This window comes from Lemur catta, chromosome 5 (genome assembly GCF_020740605.2).
Source record: "Lemur catta isolate mLemCat1 chromosome 5, mLemCat1.pri, whole genome shotgun sequence".
Classification (NCBI taxonomy): Eukaryota; Metazoa; Chordata; class Mammalia; order Primates; family Lemuridae; genus Lemur; species Lemur catta.
The window spans coordinates 56,770,202-56,790,014 of record NC_059132.1 but is presented as its reverse complement, the minus strand read 5'-3'; the positions used below and the strand labels follow the sequence as shown (position 1 = coordinate 56,790,014).

General features: G+C 38.0%; 1 protein-coding gene across 6 annotated transcripts in view; it reads right to left on the bottom strand.

Moving 5' to 3' along the window:
- KDM1B (lysine demethylase 1B) overlaps positions 1 to 19,813 on the bottom strand; it is a 50,586-nt gene that overhangs the window by 18,009 nt on the left and 12,764 nt on the right. For all 6 annotated transcript variants that reach the window (XM_045551856.1, XM_045551857.1, XM_045551862.1 and 3 more), the window contains 6 exons: positions 13,254 to 13,292; positions 9,486 to 9,696; positions 7,662 to 7,846; positions 3,396 to 3,572; positions 2,979 to 3,053; positions 324 to 461 (listed from right to left, as the gene is read on the bottom strand). In XM_045551856.1, the coding sequence (XP_045407812.1) occupies positions 324 to 461; positions 2,979 to 3,053; positions 3,396 to 3,572; positions 7,662 to 7,846; positions 9,486 to 9,696; positions 13,254 to 13,292 (825 nt within the window). The remainder of the gene's footprint in view (positions 1 to 323; positions 462 to 2,978; positions 3,054 to 3,395; positions 3,573 to 7,661; positions 7,847 to 9,485; positions 9,697 to 13,253; positions 13,293 to 19,813) is intronic.

The window sequence follows — 19,813 nt, the reverse complement described above, 5'->3', positions numbered from 1 at the left end:
ATGTCTTGTTTATCTGAAAGTCAAACGTAACTAAGAATCCTATAGTTTTAGTTGCTAAATCTGGCAACTCTAAAATTATGAGCTAATCAAGTAGCCTGCAAAGAACACACAAATAAAATTAAAGATCTTAGAAAAAGGAAAAAAATATTTTACATCCTCCAGTTCCACCTTCTTAGAAAGGCAGAGTGTAATTGTTCTTACTTACTTTGCAGAGGGGACCTGTTACATGTTAACTACTTTAGAAGCTTATAAATACTACACACAAGCGAATTGAAACAGTTTTTCTTTTCTTTAGCTAAAATAGGAATCTTAAAGAAACTCACTTGCTCACACATCAGTGCTATTGGGTTATTAACACAGCCATTGACAATCTGGGCTCCTCTTCCCACCGTGACGCCTTTAAAAGATTTATCATCCCATACTCGGCCTCCAATTCTGTCTTTGGCTTCCAGGACCATTACCTAAAAAGACAATCCGGCAAGCTAAATACAAGAGTCATATCAGATACAGTAGGATAAAAATGCAGAATGACATTGTTCGATAACCTCTAATATTTAGTTAATTTATTCTATTTCTACAGAAACAACTTTAAAAAGCAGGCAGTGTGAGTAGAAGCCAAGGTAGATGTCCAAAATAACCCAGATTCTAGAAGGAGTAACTCTAGCAAGGAGTGGTCTACTGGAGAAAGTCCTCCAACGGTTTTCTCTCAAATCAGATAATAAGATTTAAGGAACACATGAAATATACTCTGAAAGCTTTTACAAAATAGTATCTCATAAATTTGAAAGCACCATTAAAAACTAAGTTAAAGAGGTAATTTTTTTTCCTATAAAATATCTATGTATGTAGCAAAATTCCTTTAGCATTGTAAATAAGCCTTTACTTCCCTCAGATATGACTACTATTTAAAAAAAAAAAAACAAAAACGGTATGCCCTTCATGTGAGTCTGACCTCATGGGCTTGGGCTAGCCAGATTGGTCCCACACCCAGACTATTTCATCTCCTCCACCTCCGAATTTTCTTTTTTTTTGAGCCAGGGTCTCACTCTTGTCATTTAGGATATAGTGCAGTGGCAGGATCATAGCTCACTGCAGCCTTGAACTCCTGAGCTCAAGTGATCCTCTCACTTCAGCCTCTGGAGGAGCTGGGATTTCTCCAGATTTCTAATGCTGGTGGCACAAGAAGCTGCCACTGAGTGGAAAGGCCGTGTCTTCCTGCAGCCTTGGGATTCAAAGCGCCAAGCTTCCTTCCATGGGTTGCATTAACTGAAGAGGTGAGTCCTATTCATTGCAAGGCCAGTCATTTCATTTCTAGATCCCTATAAGCACTTCTTCAAACTGCTCAAGAAGAGCCTCCCAAGATAAGCCATCTCTCAGGTTAGTCAGAGGAATCTATTTCCAAACCATGAAGGGGGTGGATGGTCTCCTAGACATCACCCTCACCACTTGGGGAGAGTAAGAGGAAAGTAATAGGAGTCCTCTGAATATTCTTTCTCAGACCTAAATTCTTCACTTTCTCTAACTAGGAAGGCTATAACTCATGGTTCTACCTCCCTATCCTCTTTCTCTGACTTAAATTTTACACAGAACCACCCATTTCTAGTTTCTTTTTCACATGAGAGGAAGGGTGAACATTAAAGACAGTCTCCCTAGACTTTGGGTATTATTAATAATAACCTTCCTTGTCATATGATCTGTAGGTTTCCCAAGTAAAACACAAACTAACAAAAAGCTTTGGCTCTAATATCTAAGGCTGAAATAATCAATTAAAACACTTTCTAGCTTAATACCACACACAAAAAAATTTTTTTAAATGCAAGCACACTCAGAGCCTTCTGTTTTGTCAGCAACATAATGTAATCCAGGACGTGGGTCTTCTATTCAACAAAGAGAAAATCTCTCTTAGGCGTAGCTATTGAAAACTTTTCTCATCTCGGAAAATCTTCCCACAGAGAAGTAAAAAGAGTGCTGTTTCTTTCAGCCAGTGGGAGAATAGTGAAAAGACTAATTCAGTTCTGTCCAATTAATTTACACTTTTGGTTAACTGAAAAACAGAGTTCTTACAAAATAAGTTTTTAAAAAGAATAAATGTGTCAGACCTAAAAAAAAAAAAAATCACAGAAATCTGTGGAATGGTTAATTTGAATGAATTTAATTTAAATTAGATACCAAATCACACATGCTTTTTCATCAAAGTCTCTACTTTGGCTAATTTTGAACTGGAATAAGGCAAGAGTTTAGCAACAATATGTTGCTTTATCCTACCCTGGGGAAGCAGGCTACCTTAAATATGTACAGTACTCAGTCATTTAATTCTACCTCAACCAATGGATTAACTAATTCAATCTTGCTTCCAAAAGCAAAGGGTTTTGTTTTTCAGAATAAGACTCAAAGGGTATCTTTGACTTGCATAAAAAATTTAACTGGGTATTTCAGAAACTTTTACAGAAGAAATGGTGAATTTCCATGCTGTTTGTTGTCTCAAACTATTGCAGAAACAAGAGCTTATTCCCATCACCTCTTTTGTGTTAATAATAACGTCAAGAATTTCTGCTGTAATACTAAGTCAGAATTTCTTCTAACTTCCTCATTAGAGTTCAAAACTTTCTCCAAAGCTGTGGGCATTTCTATTTTCCTTCACCTTTTTATCAAATCAATTCCAAATTTTCTAACTTTTCTAGGATCTAATATAAAGATATAATGTATTTGGCACTCTTCACTAAAAATAGGAACTGGTTTCTTTTTTTTTAAGGAGATGAGCTTTCACTCTTTTATCCAGTCTGGAGTACAGTGGCACAATCACAGCTCACTGCAGCCTCAAACTCAAGCAATCCTCCCACTTCAGCCTTCCAAGTAGCTGGGACTACAGGTGTGCACCACCATGACCGGCCAGAAAGTGGTTTCTAAGTCTTAGAAAAGTTGGACCAAAAGGAACAGCCAACCGTCTGTTTCCAACTACATGTCCCAAAAAGTCCTACCTTAATTCCAAAGTTATGCAGTTGCCTAGCAGCTGCTAATCCTGCTGGACCAGCCCCAATAACGATGACTGATTTCTTAAAAAGAAAAGAAACAAAACTCCAATTAGAGTAATGATAACAATTTACTGTTTTAGTTGCTCTGGAACTGCCAAGCAATATTAGTTGATCTACATTTCTTTGATGTCCTTAGTTATTTTCCTAAAGAATATGGTGGTACTTGTGTTAAGTAAATCCCTTCCTTTTTTTCTACAGTCCGAGTAAACAGTGCTTGATCTTCTCCTCTTAGGAGAAACACATTTCCACAAAAGTCTTGTTTTAATAAGTTTTGTGTTGACTTTTACTAGTATTATTAACGGCAACAGACTAGCATTTGTCTTGACCAATGCCAGTGCTATCACTAAAGCTACAGTCACCTACATTGTGGTAGTCTTTAGGGAGAAGATACTGGTCGGCTCCCACGCTGAGAACTCCTGTGTTGATGAGACCTTTTCTCGTCATAAAATAAAGTATCCTCTCTACTTCCTGAACGCATCGAATGCGCACGAGACCCCGGACAATGATGTGAGGAATACACTTCTGAGGAGTAAGAGCTTCCTGTGTTTGGAAATGAAAACAAACTGTTAAAAAACAAACAAACAAACAAACAAAAACTCAAGGAACTCAAACAACTCAATAGCAAGAAAACAAATAACCTAATTAAAAAATGGGCAAAGGATCTGAGTAGACATTTCTCAAAAGATGACATATGAATGGCCAACAGTTACAGTCATCCCTCGGTATATGTGAGGAATTGGTTCCAGACGCCCCTGAGGAGACCAGAATCTACAGATGCTCAAGTCCCTTATGTAAAATGTCATAGTATTTGCATATAACCCATGCACAACCTCCCATATACTTTAAGTCATCTCTAGATTACTTAAAATACTTAATATTATACAATGTAAATAGCTGACATAGAGTATTCTTTAGGGAATAATGACAAGAAGGCTGTACATGGTCAGTACAGATGGAACAATCCATTTTTTTCCCAAATATTTGAGATGTGGAACCCATAGGTACCAAGGGCCAACTATATATAAAAAATGCTCAACATTACTACCAGGCAAATGCAAATTAAAACCACAATCAAATATCACCTCACATCTGTTAAAATAGCTATTACCAAAAAGACAAAAGGTAACAAATACTGGAGAGAAAATGAAACCCTTGTGCGCTGTTGGTGGGAATAAACATTAGTACAGCCATTACAGAAAACTGTATGGAGGTTCCTCAAAAAATTAAAAATAGAACTACCATAACACCCAGCAACTCCACTGCTAGGTATATATTCAAAGGAAATGAAGTCAGTATGTTAAAGAGATACCTGCACTCCCCTGTTCACTGTAGCGTTACTCACAATAGCCAAGATATGGAATCAACCTAAGTGTCCACTGATGGATTAATAAAGAAAATGTGGTATATATACATAATGGAATACTATTCAGCCTTTTAAAAAAATCCTGTCATTTGTGACAACATGGGTGAACCTGGAAGATATCATGTTAACCGAAATAAACCAGACAGAAAGACAAACACCGCATGATCTCACTCATACATGACATCTAAAAAAAGTCAAACTCACAGAAGCAGAGAGTAGAATGGGTGTCACCAAGGGTTAAGGGGATGGGTATGGGGCGATGTTGGTTGAAGGACATAAAATTTCAGTTTAGACAGGCAGAATAATTTCAAGAGATCTATTGTGGCTGGCTAAAGTGGCTCACATCTATAATCCTAGCACTCTGGAAGGCCGAGGCAGGAGAATTGCTTGAGCTCAGGAGTTTGAGACCAGCCTAAGCAAGAGTGAGACCCCATCTCTACTAAAAATGGAAAAATTAGCCAGGCACTGTGGCATGCCTATAGTCATAGCTACTCAAGAGGCTCAGGAAGAAGGATCACTTGAGCCCAGGAGTTTGAGGTTGCAGTGAGCTATGATGACACCACTGCATTCTACCCAAGGTGACAGAGTGAGACTCTGTCTTAAAAAGAAAAAAAGAGAGAGAGATCTATTGTACAACATGGTGACTACAGTTAATAACAATGTGTTGTATACTTAAAGACTGCTAAGATTTTAAGTGTTCTCACCACAAAAAATGATAAGCATGTGAGGTAATGCATATGTTAATTAGCTTGATTTAGCCATTCCACAATGTATATATATTTCAAAACATGTTGTACACCACAAATAAAAGTCTCTTGGTTCCTCAAGTTAAACATAATATTACCATATGACCCAGTAATCCCACTTGTAGGTATATACCCAAAAGAACTGAAAACACGTATTCAAACAAAATGTTCACTGCAGCAGTATTCAAATAGCCAAAAGGTGGAAACAATTCAGATGTCCATCAGTAGATGAATGGATAAACAAAATGTGACATATCCATACAATGGAATATTATTTAGCTATAAAAGTGAATGAAGTTCTGACACATGCTACCACATGGACGCGAAAACATTATGCTAAGTGAAAGAAGCCAGTCACAAAAGGCCACATATGATTCCATTTATTGGAAATATCCCGAATAGGCAAATCTATAGAGAAGGAAAGTAGATTAGTGATTGCCAGGGGCTAGGAGTGAGGGACAATTGGAAGTGACTACTTAATGAGTATGGGGTTTCCTCTTGGACAATGAAAAAGTTCTGGAACCAGATAGTGGCGATGGTTTTACAATACTGTATATGTACTTACTGTCACTAAATTGTACATTTACAATAGTAAAAATGGTAAATTTTATGTTATGTGTATTTTATCACATGAAAAAATAACTCTCAGGACAATTCAAATCCATCATTTATCACTAAGATAGTAAGAACAAAGGGAGGTTTACCCAGTGGGGGAAAAGAAGAAAAAAGGGACAAAAGGAAGACACAGCAATCTATAACTTATCACATGAGTTTCCCCTCACCAAGAACGACTGCTGCAAGGAGCGTGGGGGCAGAGCACATCACATTACCGACTCAACAAAGGCCACTACAGAAATCCAGGCTGCTGCTTGTACTGGCAGCAGGAAAAGCTGGATTCTCATGACTGATAAGATGTGGGGGGCTGATTTAAGAACCTAAAGGAAAAAAGAGATGTTGCCTTTCTCTGCAGACCCAGCTTTGGCAAGGCCTTGGTCTGTTTCAAACACTCAAGAGTCATGAAGCCAGTGCTTCAGCCCAGTGTCAGGAAGTTAGAACAGGCACCAAGGGGCTCCCCCCAACCCCAGGCCTCTCCTCTATTCCTGTCTCCAACCCCCAGCTCCACCAGAACCTGATCAAACACAGGCAGATGACCATATACCAGAAGTAGTTAAGAAATAACACGTACCACTGTTGGCTTGAATTGCTGCACAAGATAATAAATTGGTTTGTATTCATGAAGTTTTAAAAAAATTCAACATCTTTGATTTTTTTTAAAAGCAAATATATTTATGTCTTTCCACTAGAGTATTAAGTATACACAATAAATTCTAGTTTCACATTCAAAACTAAGATAGATCCAGACCGACAAGTTCAGGACTTTTTCTACAACATTCTCCCCTATATAAGTCAAATTTCAATGTCAAATAAAAGGAAATGTGAAGAAAAATGAATCCAAGGCTGTTTCTGAAAAGTACATCTTTGTAACTTATTTATACGAAATTCTGAACACAATTTCGTTCAATTCAGTAAATATCGATTGAGTACCTACTTCAAGCCTGCTGGGCAGAAAATGAGTATTTCTACCTTGCCCAACCAACTCACCTGGATAGAATTCATATAATTGCACTAACAGCCATAACTTAATCAGGTCATCTCTCATACTGGATTTATTATTTTTTTTTTTGCAAGCACAAGGTGAAATTTATTGAGGTGGGGCAAGGCAGGATTACAGAGCAAGAGTAAGATATAGGTTTACAGAGCAAGATACATATGCCACAGATGATGACTGGACCCCTTGCTGTAGCGAAAAGAGCTCATACTGGATTCTAATCCAGTGAAACAGCCCGGTGAAGTTGGACTATCTTTCTTTAATCAAGACTACTTTGTCACTCTTGCATAACATTCTGCATTCAGCAGTGACTCAATTGCTAAAGAAATTACTAAATCAGAAAAATCCTAGGGTCAAGTCTTTGGTATTTTTTTTCTTTTTAAAAAGCTAGTATTCTCACTCTGCCCCCCAATTTATCTTCACCCTTTTCAAGGTGGGTGCTGTGTGATGTTTCTAACATTTATTTAGTCCCAACAGAGAGAAAAGCCCTGGTCTCGGTTGCTTGAGGACACTGAGGAGAATAAAACTTAGTCCCTGCCCTCAAATGTTTATAATCCAATCTTTGATTTTTCCTTTTTCCTTCTGGCATTGCTACTGGAACTCTTTGAACCAACTTTGTACCTTATACTCACTCGCTACAGAGTCAGCATTCTGATTCTGTGTAAAGTGGTGGTTCTCAACAAGGGTTGGCTCTGCCCCTATTTGGAAATGTCTAGAGATGTATCTGGGTGTTGTTAAACATCTTACCATGTGTAGGGCAGCCGCCACCACAAAGAATTATCTGTTCAAAAGGTTAACAGTGCCAAGGCTGAGAAAATACGATCTAAAGGTTCCATCCCTGCATAAAGCAGATCCCCTCCTTCAACAAAGTATTCTGTCCACGTGCTGTTACCTAACGCGCCCTTACTTACTTTGCAGTTAGTATACCACAATGCGAGGATGAGGTTTCTCAAAGCCAGGTACATGGTGGGGTCTCGAGAATATTCTGGAAACTCATAGAGCTCATCCAGTTCCATCACATCTGGCCTCACGCAGAGGGCTTTGCCACACTCATTGGGCTGGTAGAAAGGCTGGAAGTACCGGTTCATGTCTGGAACTGACAAGTCACACAGATGAGCAAATCTACAAGCTGTGACTTCCAAATCCAGAAGAATTAAAGAGAAAAAACGAACAAAAAGGATAGCCTAGACAAACCCTGCAGTCTATCCTACATAAATCTCTCTGCTTCCTCCATCCAAGTTGGTCAAAATACACATGAATTAAATTTTTTTTCCCATTCTTTCTTCACAAGTCATCTACAATTTTAATTTCTGTGGTATGGAAAAAAAATTTAATTTTTCATTTTAGGCAAAAAACCACATACCATAAAATTTACCATCTTAACCATTTTTAAATGTACTATTCGGTAGTGTTAAGTATATTCAAATTGCTGTGCAACAGATCTCTAGAACTTTTTCATCTTGCAAGACTGAAACTCTATACCTATTGAACACCAACTTTCCACAAGATATATTTTAAAAGTTAACTTTTATGGCCTTTTTCTGATTATAAAATAGGTTCACAGAAATAAGTAACAATCACTAATCCTTGATTATGGTTCAAGTAGTGGGGTTACATTTAAGGGTATACTCTACCCTTATTTCTGTTGCTATGAATAGAGAATATTATGATGATATCTGTTGTATCTATATTAGATATTAACAATAGATATTAGAAAATTGCTATAAAAGTGTTTTCTAACCTACTTTTTAAAATTTATAGTATCATTTTCCCATGTCACCAACTATGATTTCAATGGCTGTATATTTTCTTATTATTTAACCATTCCCCTATTGCTAGGCATTTAAATTTTATCCAATTATTTCACCATTACAAACAATGCCAAAACAAATTTCTTTGTACATAAAATCCTTAGATTTACTTTTGATTATTTATTTAGGACAAATTCCTAGAAATAGCAGTGCTCGGTCAAAGAGTCTATTGTAAGGTTTTTGATGCACACTGACAAATCAACTTTCAAGAATGCATATTTTCACTAATAGTATTCGAGTGCCTGTTTCAGTACACCTTCATTAACTCTGGGAATTAGCACTTTAGCTTTGATTTCCACAACTACATTTTAAGAGGGCCCGGTGTTATTAAAAACCTTAAGACAGGAACACAATGCAAAAATCTATTTGCACCATCAAAAATGCAGTTTGTTCATGTACAGGCATTAGAAAATCCAGAATTCTTGCTTCTACACCAAGATTCTAATGGAGAATTTTAAAGATTTCTTTAAAAGTAAATAGTCAACAGCATGCCTGCCCTGACCTGAGGTTTCAAATTTTTTCAAGAGTAGATCATTTTGCTGAGATCACCAATGACATAACTAGCAGCAGAAAAACTCAGAGAAAAAAGGACTGCTCATGTAGCTCAAAACTGCTTCCTGACAAGTCAGAGCTCATGTTATCATTAAATGAAACAGCTATCCAACTTTCAAGTAAACATTCATTAAATCCTGTAGGTAATTCATGAGTGAGTGCTACAGGCCTTCTAGATTCGTGAGGGAAAAATTAACTGCACGCTATACAAACGATATGACTGATCCACAGGATGACCAAACCCATGAAACAACAATGTGCTTCATGTCACAGGCTGCTTACATTAAAAAAAAATCTTTTGCATTTTGCTCACCCACATTTCCAGGGACGGGAGGGGAATGGAATGCAGGGAGTACTAGGAACGGCTCTCACCCAGCACAGAGGGGGCTGCCTTGGAGTGCTCCAGCTTCCCTGGGCTGGCATTGCTGCTGGCGGTGGCACGGTTTGTGCTGGTGCAGGAGGGGCTCATGCCGACACAGTCGGGGTAGTAGGCAGAGAGCAGGGGTGCTGCCACGCTGTCTTTCAGCAAAGGAGGTAGGATGAGCATGGAGTACCACCAATGGTTGGAAACTTCCGACACTCGCTGTGAGGGGCCGAGCAGAAGAGGGAGAAGAACAGACAAGAAGTGTACATGCAGATTCCGCCAAGGACAGGATTCTCTTCATTTCATTCATCTTTAATTAACCCTCTTATTGTGCTTTTCCCCTCTCAATCTTAACAATTCTGCACACACAGATTTTCAAACGAAAATGGGCTGATGACACCTGGAGAGAATGTTTCCTAGGCAGAATTCTTTCCGGTATACATCAATAGCCTCCTCCACCCATCCCTCAGCCAATGCCAGCTAAGTCTTAAAGCTGCATCCATTTACTATACCCTGAGCCCAGGTTTAAGCCTGACATGGGAAATAGATCTCTTCTTGGTAATCATCTATCATCCAGCCCCCCTGCCTCCTTTTACTCAGGATTTCAAGACAGTTGAAATTGAGAAAGTGGGCATAAAAAATAATGCCTCTGAGTAGTGGTCAACGATTACTGATTTTTGCCAAGCACTACCACAAAGCTTTCAGAGAGAAAACTACACTGCAACCATCAAAGTAAGATGCCAAATGTAGAACTGAACAAAATAAGCTATTTTCAGTCTTCAAATATGTGATCATGTTCCAGAGTTGGTTTAACATATGGAGTCACTGGATCATAGCACCCCCATGATGGCTAACTATTGCAATAAAAATAAAACCTACATGGCTTCTGAAGCGACATTGCCACAAAGCCCATGGTAGACAGAAAGCCTTTTTTAAGCACAATGTTAAACATATGTTCCAAGAATTCTAAGAATCTGTCACAGGGAACCTTGAGCTCAGGGACCTCCTCTGTAGACAGGTCTCCAGGCTCCTTGCAAATGCCATTTGCCATCAAGCAGAAGTTTGCAAACTTATAGTCTACAGGGTAAATCTGGCTTAGAGATGCATTTTGTTTGGTCTTTAGATTTCAGAGTTCAAATGGGGGCAAGCATTTTTCAGTTTACTACAAGCCCTTATACCGCCTATAAATTACTGCCAGCTGCCTCACAAATATCTCCTTGAAGGTATTTGAGTCTGCATCCTTTGTTCTCAAGGCTTGTCCTAGGTTTGGTATCCTTGACCAGCCTACACTGTCCCAAAAGAAAGGGAGCTCCAGCTTCTTCCTGAACACACCAGGTCTGCCTCTACCAAGCCCACTCCTAGCTCAGTCCCTAGGAAAGACTAAACAGAATTCAGCCCCTGACACTCTGATTGTACCACGTAGAGGGCAGAAGGGTTGGTGCCTTAAAAAACATGAACCTGCCTCTTCCTATTCTTTTCTATTTCCTGGGTCACATAGTAGAGTGGACAAACTGAGTCAAGACCCAAAGACCCAAAGCCAAGACCTTGCCATCTTACCACCTAGTCCTAGTCTTTTTTTTTTTTTTTGGAGACAGAGTCTTGCTCTGTTGCCCAGGCTAGAGTGCTGTGGCATCAGCCCAGCTCACAGCAACCTCAAGCTCCTGGGCTTCAGCGATCTTCCTGCCTCAGCCTCCCACGTAGCTGGGACTATAGGCAAATGCCACCACGCCCAGCTAATTTTTTTCTATTTTTAGTTGCCCAGCTATTTTGTTTTTCTTTCTGTTTTTTTAGTAGAGATGGGGTCTTGCTCTTGCTCAGGCTGGTCTGGAACTCCTGACATCAAGTGATCCTCCCACCTCAGCCTCCCAGAGTGCTAGGAATACAGGCGAGAGCCACCTACCCAGCCTCTAGTCTTTCTTTTCCCTAGAAGCCCACCTGAGGGCATGCCTACCCAGCCTCTGCATTAGTATGGGAGAAACTCAAAACAGTGACTAATAAATTAGCATTTGCTCTTGCTAGGCACCATTCATGGACACCTGGCTAGAATTCTGTCAATATGCCACCAAAAATCCCACTGTCATCTTTAATACATATGCCACTGAAGAAATGATACTTTATGTAGTCAATCCATTTAACATATTTAATCAAATACCCAGTGTGCTGGATTAGTGTTCCCCAAAAATTCATGCCCACCTGGAACCTCAGAATGTGACTTTACTTGGACATAAAATCTGTGCAGATGTAATTAGTTAGGATGAGGTCATTCTGCAACTGAGAAAGCCCTAAATTCACTATGACTAGTGTCCTTATAAGAAGAGAAGAGACATAGAGTCAGGGAAGACACACAGGGAAGGTGGCCACGTGATGACAGAGGCAGAGATCAGAGTGGTGTGTCTATAAGCCAAGGAAGGCCAAGGATTGCTGGCGACCACCAGAAGCTGGAAGAGACAAGGGAGGATCCTCCCTGGAGCCTCCAGAGGGAGCACAGCCCTGCCAACGCCTTGATTTTGGACTTCTGGCCTCCAGAACTGCGGGAGAATACATTTCTATTGTTTCACGCCAACCAGGTTGTGGTAACTTGTTACAGCAGCCCTAGGAAACCTACACACCAACTTGAAATTTAGAAACTGCTTTAAAAGTGACCCTATAATCCATAGGAATAAAAAAAAAAAAAAAAGGTAAATGATTATGGCTATAGACCTGTTCCTGGCTTTTTTTTGACTGACCATAAAAATAAGTAACTGGCAGATGAATATCCAGGGACTTTTCCAAATATTTTAAGTTCTTATAGCCCATGTATATGGCCTCTGTCCTAAAGTTTGTATTCTTCTGGGTGCAAAACTGTCTCTATATTAGGGGACAGAACAATAAGTACTGCAACTGTATTTAAAGCTATTTTTCCTTTATATAATCTCATCCTTTCTATGCTAAATTCAGAAATTATTTGGGCCAGCACTTTACTGTGGTTTGAGGGTATAATCTATTATTAAAAATGCATATATACACACACATATACATATACACACCTCTTCATATAACAGAATGGATTCAAAGCAGATTTGCCAGGTGTCAATTCTGAAAATCTATCATAGACCCTGAGTTTCACACATCTAGAAAAACCTCAAATTCATAATCCTAAATCACTCAAAATTAGAATGACTCAGAATTTTAGAAACTCAGAAACCCAGAATTTTAAAAATTGTTTTCTGAAACAGTCACTGGCTCTGGTTACATGGCACATGGAGTTTGTCAACTCAGGTAGCAAAGTTTTATAAAGATGCAGGAAATGTGAAGAGGCCTTGCCAGCTGGGGTACTGTTCCCCCCTCACATCTGGGCACTGCCAGGACAGAGCAGTCTGGCTGAGGTCAGAATGCACAGACACACTCCTGCAGCTGAATCCAAGCCAAGACAACCAAATTATGGCCCTCTTGTTCTTTTCTTAGAAGGAGTCAAGTGGAGAAGAGGTCACAAAGTCATCCTTGAAAAACAAGTATAGCAGGTCTGATCCCTCAAACGAGGCAGGGGAGCAGTGTCTTCCTGTTTATTTCCTTTTAATGTAAAGCAATACCATTTTACTTTTTTAAGTTGTGGGGGTGGGATCACGCACAATACTACTATTGCTAGCATTTTCATAATATAGTTACTTTACATTAAAAAGTCTTTGATCAGCAATGAAATAAAGACAAAGAAACTGATAAAACTGTTACTGTAATTTACTTATAGTACTTATTGAAGGCACAATTAACCCCAATCCAGAATATGCAGAAATACTCACTAGATCCTCTGGCAGGGAACAATGATCTGAGGTCTCAGGCTGCAAAAACAAAACCAAGTTTTAATTAGGTTTACTTATAAAATATAATCTTAAGTGTCAATTTACCTTCAATAAGATACCCCTTTTCACCTATCAGACAGGCAAAGAAAAACTGTTTTGATAAAATACTGTATAAGTGAGAGTGTATAGAGACAGGTACTCTCATAAGATGTTTCTGGTGGAAATATAAAGGAATATAACAACTACAGACAGCAACGTGACAAAATATGAACAGTTTAAAATGCACAATTTGCATTATCTTGTATAACCAAAGATACATATGATATGCCCAGCAATTCTAACCTTGATATATTTTCTAGAGAGACCCTTGTACATGTGTCCTAGCAGAAGTATTGAAAAATGTTCAGGCTAGGTGTGGTAGCTCATGCCTGTAATCCTAGCACTCTGGGAGGCTGAGGTGGGAGGATCACTTGAGGTCAGGAGTTCAAGACCAGCCTCAGCAAGAGCAAGACCCTGTCTCTACTAAAAATAAAAAGAAAATAGCCAGACAACTAAATACAGAAAAATTAGCTGGGCATGGTGGCGCATGCCTGTAGTCCCAGCTACTTGGGAGGCTGAGGCAGGAGGATTGCTTGACCCAGGAGTTTGAGGTTGCTATGAACTAGGCTGATGCCACGGCACTCTAGACCAGGCAATAGAGCGAGACTCTGTCTCAAAAAAAAAAAAAAAAAAGTTTAAAGAAGCATTGTTTGTAATAGAAAAAAGCTAACAACTCAAAAGTTCATCAACAGTAGAATGGATACCTAAGTCATATAGTCAAACATTGGCACGCTGCACAGCAATGAGAATGAACTACAACTACACATTACAATGTGGACGCACCTCACAAACATTATGTTGAGCCAAAGAAGCCAGACCAAATGATTCATTTACATAAAATTCAAAAACAAGTAAAAAAAATTGATAGTTTTGTAAGTCACAAAAGCAGGCAGCTACTTTGGGGAAGAAGGGATGGAGGCTGTGGCAAGAAGTGGACCCAGGGGGCTTCTGAGTGGCTGGTGAGCGTTCAGTGTCTTTATGGGGATGCAGCTCAATGAATTTTCACCAAGTATTCACACAAGCAGCGATGATACAATTTAAAACCAGTACAAAAACAGGCAATACTTAATGTTTAGGGTTTCCAAAATATGTTATTAACTCTAACAAAAAGCAAGGGAATAAGAAAAACAAAATTCAGAATGCTGTTTACCCCAGCAGGGAGAAGACAGGGAGTAACTACTGAGGCGCACACTGCAAGGTCCAAAACATTAGAAGTGCTCTGTTTCTTACACTAGGTGGCAGGTACACACATGTTTGCTTTAATTCTTTATTCCTTACATACAAGTTATATATCTTTTTGTGTCTAAAAATTATTTCATATAAAAACAACTGGTATATACCCTTAGATACAGAAATTTTATTTCCAGAAATTGATCCTGATTATACTCAAAAATGGCATAAATACAAATCTATTCCCTACAGCCCCATCACTAACAATAAAACAATAAAATAATAATAATAATAAAAGTCATCTAAATGATCTTCGATGGTGCTTAACTAAACATGGGACATCTGTTCAGTCGACTGTTATTTAGACAGTCATTAAAGAGAAAGAAGAGATCTTTATGTATTGATATGGAAGCATCTTTAAGGCATATCACATGACAAAGATCCAGAACAGTATGCGTAGTTCGCTACTGTTCTCTTTCATGTTGTTCCACAAATAAACCTTCCCCAGCTTTGTCCCTGAAAGCATACTAAACTGAAAACCAAAATGACCCTGGGTCAATAAACATCATTTAAATTAATATTTCAAAAGTTCAAGTTACGGCCGGGCACAGTAGCTGATGCCTATAATCCTAGCAGTTTGAGAGGCCGAGGCAGAAGGACTACTTGAGGCCAGGTGTTTGAGATCCTGTCTCCATAAAAAATTTTAAAATTAGCCAGGTGTGGTGGCACACGCTTATAGTCCCAGCTAGAGGGTGGGTAGGGCTGAGACAGGAGGATTGCTTGAGCCCAGGAGTTTGAGTTTGCACTGAGCTATGATGGCATCACTGCACTCTAGCCTGGGTGACAGAGCAAGATGCTGTATTGAAAAAAACCTTAGGTTATAAATAGTAATCAATTCAGACTGGTTGGAGGGGTCTCAATGGAGGGTGATGGGGGGGAGATTAAAGAGATTTGATATCATCCTTAGGAGTTGGAATTTAAGGAGATCATAAAGGCTCCAACTATAAGGTGGGGTGGGAAGAAAGAAAAGAAATTAAATTTTCTAAAATGTAAAAAGTCTTACATCTCTGAGACTCTCCTGGAAAAAAAAACACTTGATGTTAAAATACAGCCAACAAAGTGACAAATCAAAATAAAGAAGTTAGGATAAAAAGAACTAAGGTAAGAGAAACTGCAGAGAGTAGTAAATCCACATTAATACAGAGGTGAGAGCAAGGGAATATGGTTATAGAAAATAATTAGTAAAATCTCTGACACACTAAGGGAAAAAAAAAAAAAAACCCTAACAAAAACCCTTTTCCTGAGAGGAAAAGGGGAGGTAGGCTAAAGTGTAACGTAATTTACTTTTTTCTGATTTCATAGCAGGGTATCAATCAATATCATCTAAAATTGAAACAAGTTTTTTTTTTTTTAAAGTTAGAATGATTCCAACTTCTTATCATTGTCATAATACATTTTCTCAACCTTTTAGGGAATTTTTAAAAAACTAATATTTCTTGGAATGAAGAAATATTTTATGTTCAGCAATTTTATTTCACTTTGGCTTCTTTTTCTTAAATTGATGTTAAACTCAATCATTTTACAAAAAAAACAGCATGTATAGTACTATTCATTAATAGGAAGCTATCTGTCAACCAGGCCTTCTCCCGGTACACATGCAGGAATATTCTTGAGTGAATCTCACTCATGGTGGTTATTTCATAAAGGCAACTAAAAAAATTCACCTAGTTATCTATTCTTTTCTATATTGTTTGAATTTTTCAATTATGAACACATATCATTTGTCTAAAAACATTCTAAAGAAAACCTTAGAGTTTTCAAAAACTACTTAAATTGAAGAAACCAAAAATGACAACTGCCACCCAAAGAAAAATTCTAACAAATAAAAAAAGGCACGTGGATAGTCTGAGCAATTCATAGAGATAATGTCAAAGTTGTACATTCAATTACCAGCAGGTAAAAGAGAGATTATGGCTAACTCCAAATTACAGTTTAGTCAAAGCACAGAACAAAATGTAAAATCATACCTAGTATTTAATAACAATATTATTATACAAGTTATCCAAAATCTTTTTAAAATAATTGTTTGGAACTAAAAATCATCACATAAATAGGTTGCATGAAAATAGCTCAAAAAATAGAATCTATTAAAATAATCTGCTTTTTTTGGACTGCTTAGCTAACCTCTCCCTTAACATTATAATGACAGCTACTGAGTCTACTTTTTATTGAGAAGTAATCAGTGAGTGGCACAGGTGCTCGTTAAGGTCAGTGCAACCAAGGCATCGTCCCTGTCAGCTGGACGTGCTCCACGCCACCTCACGAGCCCGTGGTGTCTTCATTACTCAGATTCCAGTTCCCATCACTGCAGCCACTCAGCCTGGAAAGGACTTACCCACCCCCTTGTTGACAGCCCCCTTCCATTTTTTTCTTTTCTACCCTTCAGAGACGGTTTCTACTCTCAAAAGTTGAGCTTGAGAATTAATCAAGGGCTAAAGTGAAAGACTTTAGAACAGGTCTTACCAATTCCAGACACCTGGTCCCAGGTTGGGCTTTCCATCCCGCACTCCCAAATTACTAACATCAGGGAATAAAAGGGATACCAACACAGAGCCCACCGACACTAAAAGGAGAATAAGGGAACAGTGCAAACAACTTTAACAATTTGACAATGTAGATGAAAATGACAACTTCCTTGAAAAACACAATCTTTCAAAATGGATAGAAGTCATAAACCACCTAAATGGCCACATATTTATTAAAGAAATTGAATCTTTAATTTCTAAACTTCTTACAGGGAGAACTATTGGCCCAAATTGCTTCACTAGTGAATTCAACCAAACACTAAAAAAGAAATAATATCAACCTAATACAAAAAACTAACAAAACTGAAAGGAGGATATAATTCCCTATTGTTTTATGGAGCCAGCATAACTCTGAAAGCATAAGCTGATCAGGATATTACAAGAAAGGAAAGTGACAAAGTATCCCTCATGAACACAGATGCAAAAATTTTTAACAGAAATATAATCGAATCTGGTAAATATATAAAAAGCATAATACACTAAGAACAAGTGGGATTTTTTTCCCCCAGGAATGCAACATTGCTTCAACATTTCAAAACTGGTGTAATTCGCCACACTAACAGATGAAAGGAGAAAAAACATATGATCATAAGATTCAGCAAAAGTATTAGACAAAATCCAACATCCATTTGTAACAAAACACTCTCAGCAAACTAGGAAAAGGAACTTGTCCGATCTCATAAAAGGCATCTGCAAAAGGCTACAGCCAACACTGTACATAATAATAGATACTGAACACATTCCTCCTAAAGTCAGGAACAAGGCAAGGATGTCTGCTCTCACCACTTCTACAGAGAATGCTGTCACTGGTGGTTCTGACCAATGTAATAAGGCAAGACAAAGAGCAAAAAGAAAAGTTGGTAGACAGCCGTGATTATATGCCTGGTTTTGTAGACAGCCCAAAGGAATCTACAAAACGTTCTATGAAACTTAGTAAGTGAAGTCAACAAAATCTCTGCGTATGAGGTCAATATACAAAAATCAATTGTCTTTCTATATAATTGCAACAATGAACAACTTAAAAATGGAGTTAAAAATAAATTCTACTTACAATTACAGAAAACAAATCTAGAAATAAATTTAACAAAAGACAACCTCAGTGAAAACTTAGAAAGTATCGTTGGGAGAAATTAAAGAACCATGAAAAGATGGAGAGATATACTACGCCCATGGGTCAAAAGAGGGGTCAGGAAACATCTTCTGTAAAGAACCAAATAATAAATAGTTAAGGCTCTGTCACAACAACTCTGTCACTGCAGCATGAAAACAGCCACAGACACTACATAATAAATGAGCATGACTGTCTTCCAATAAAACTTTATTTACAAAAATAGGTGTGGTCCAGATTTGGCCCATGAGCCATCATTTGCCAAGCCCTTAGAAGTTTGAAAAATGTAAAGATGTCAATTCTCCTCCAAATGATCTATAGACACAATGCATTCCAATCAAAATCCAAGAGGTGTTTTAGTAGATACTAACAAGCTGATAAAACTTATATAGAAATATGAAAGACCTAGACTAGCCAAAACAATCTTGAAAAAGAAAAACAAAGTTAGAGGAACTTACATTACCTGATTTTAAGACTTACCATAAAGATACAATAATCACAACAGCATAGCACTGAATCAAGATAAACAAAGATCAATGGAACGAGGTCCGGAAATAGACCTACAGATATGGTCAACAGATTTTTTTATAATGGTGCTAAGATAATTCAATGGGAATAGTCTTCTCAACAAATGGTAATGAACAACTAAATATCTGTATGGAAAAAAAAAATTTTTTTGAGACAGGGTCTCACTCTGTCACCCCAGTAGGAGTGCAATGGCATCAACATAGCTCACTGCAACCTCAAACTCCAAGCTCAAGTGATTCTCCTGCCTCATCCTCCTAAGTAGCTGGGACCACAGGCACATGACACCGTGTCCAGCTAATTTTTCTATTTTTCTGTAGAGATGGGGTCTCGCTATGTTGCCCAGGTTGGTCTCAAACTCTTGGCCTCAGCCTCCCAAAGTGCCTAGGATTACAGGTGTGAGCCACAGCACCCAGCCTTGTATAGAAAAAAGTTGAATCTTAGCCTATCCCTTACATCAAAATCAAAAATTAAAGAAACAGTGACCTAAATGTAAAGGCTAAAACTGTAAAGAAAACACAGAATATTTTTACAAGGTGAAAGGTGGCCAATAGTTTCTCAGAAAAGACACAAAAAGCTCTAAGCATAGATGGAAAAATGCAGAAAGTAGGCTTCAAAGTTGAAAGCTCCTAAAAAAAGACCTATTTAGAAAAGACTTAACATGGACTGGGAAAAAAGATTCAAAATACATACTTACATATTTACATACTCATATCCAGATTACATAAAGAACTACAAATCCGTAAGACAGCCCTAATTAAAAAAAAACATATTTTCCAAGGAGGAACTATGAATGGCCAATATGCATATGAAAATATGCTCAGGATCACTAGTTATCTGAGAAATGCAAACTAACACCACAATGAGATACCAGTACATACCCATTGGAATGGCTATAATTAAAGAAAAAAAATACATTACCAAATGTAGTTTGGTACAACAACCATGGAAAACAGTTCAGCAGTTTCATAAATGTTAAATAAATTTACCATATGATTCATCAATTCCACTCCTGTGTATTTTACTCATAAGAAATGAATACATAGGTCTACAAAAACACTTGCACTGAATAT